Here is a 1,052-nt window from a genome sequence, read left to right as displayed (position 1 = left end):
CAGGCCTGGCCCTCGGCCGGTCCCATGAGGCCAGCCGTCCCTCCCCAGACCAGGCGCAGAGCCGCCTCCAGATAGGAAACCAGAAACGGCCAGTCGGAGCACGTCCGTGGCCTCCAGGCCCCCACAGTCCCACGTTCTCAGGTGCAGGGGTCAGTCCTGGCTGGCTGGCTGGCCCGGGAGCCCCTGGGCACCCCCTAGTTCTGGAACCACGTCAGCCCTTGGTGTGGGGGTCGGACCCCAGGGCTGCTGGTGGGACAGCCCCAGTGGCCTGCAAACGCCTCCCCCAGGTTTGCAGGACACGGGCGTCGGTGGCATGGCGTGAGGGAGAGCTGGGCCCAGAGCAAGACACAGGGTGACCGGGCGTGGCCGGAGCCCGAGCTGGGGAATGGAAAGCTGCCCCCTCCCTGTGCCCGCGGCCCGGCCGTCCCCTCCACTGGCACAGTTGGCAACAAAGATCAAGTCCTGCCGGCTCTTCCCCGGGAGGCCAGGCCTCCGCGGGCCCACAGTCGGGGCCGCCGACTGCTCTTCGCGGTGGCGCCGGCACGCGGGACCTGGGCGTGGTGGATGTGTCTTGTTTGGTTGGTTTTGTTGCTGCTTGGATCTTAACATCTTTTTTTGTTTTGTTTTTTGTTTTGTGATTTTTTTTTGTTTGTTTTTTGTTTTTGCCCTTCGCGGTCCGAGAAGGAAACGGTGGACGCTTTCACTACAACAGAAACAGAAAGGGACTAGCAGTTTCCGGGAAGCCGCCGCGGGCGCTGGGGCCGGGTGGTGCTAGGGATGGCCTGGACCCCCAACCCCCCACCTGTCCTCCCGCCCAGCTCTAGGACCCCTCATCGCGCGAGAGCTGGAGTTAGAGGGGACGTCTGTCCCCCAGGGCAGAAGGTGGCTGGAACGGAGGGGCCACAGGGGACCCGGTGGCAGCGGGGCTCTGCTGAGGTGGGCAGGGGCCTGGCTGGCTCTGGCAGGAAGGGGGTGAGGGGGTGGCCACGTGGGCGGTGTGGCATGAGGCAGCTGAGAAGGCGGTGCTCTGAGCCTGATCTGCCCACCCACCC

General features: G+C 65.9%; 1 protein-coding gene across 1 annotated transcript in view; it reads right to left on the bottom strand.

The window, feature by feature from the left end:
- Positions 1-635: 635 nt before the first annotated feature.
- Positions 636-1,052, bottom strand: part of RBFOX3 (RNA binding protein, fox-1 homolog (C. elegans) 3) — a 15,078-nt gene continuing 14,661 nt past the window's right edge. The window contains exon 12 of the mRNA XM_014531720.1: positions 636-703. Within this exon, the coding sequence (XP_014387206.1) occupies positions 701-703 (3 nt within the window). The 3' untranslated portion in view covers positions 636-700. The remainder of the gene's footprint in view (positions 704-1,052) is intronic.

The sequence above is a fragment of the Myotis brandtii genome, unplaced genomic scaffold (assembly GCF_000412655.1).
Source record: "Myotis brandtii unplaced genomic scaffold, ASM41265v1 scaffold825, whole genome shotgun sequence".
In the NCBI taxonomy this organism is placed as follows: domain Eukaryota; kingdom Metazoa; phylum Chordata; class Mammalia; order Chiroptera; family Vespertilionidae; genus Myotis; species Myotis brandtii.
The sequence above is the reverse complement of the archived record's forward strand: the minus strand, read 5'-3'. Positions and strand labels throughout refer to the sequence as shown.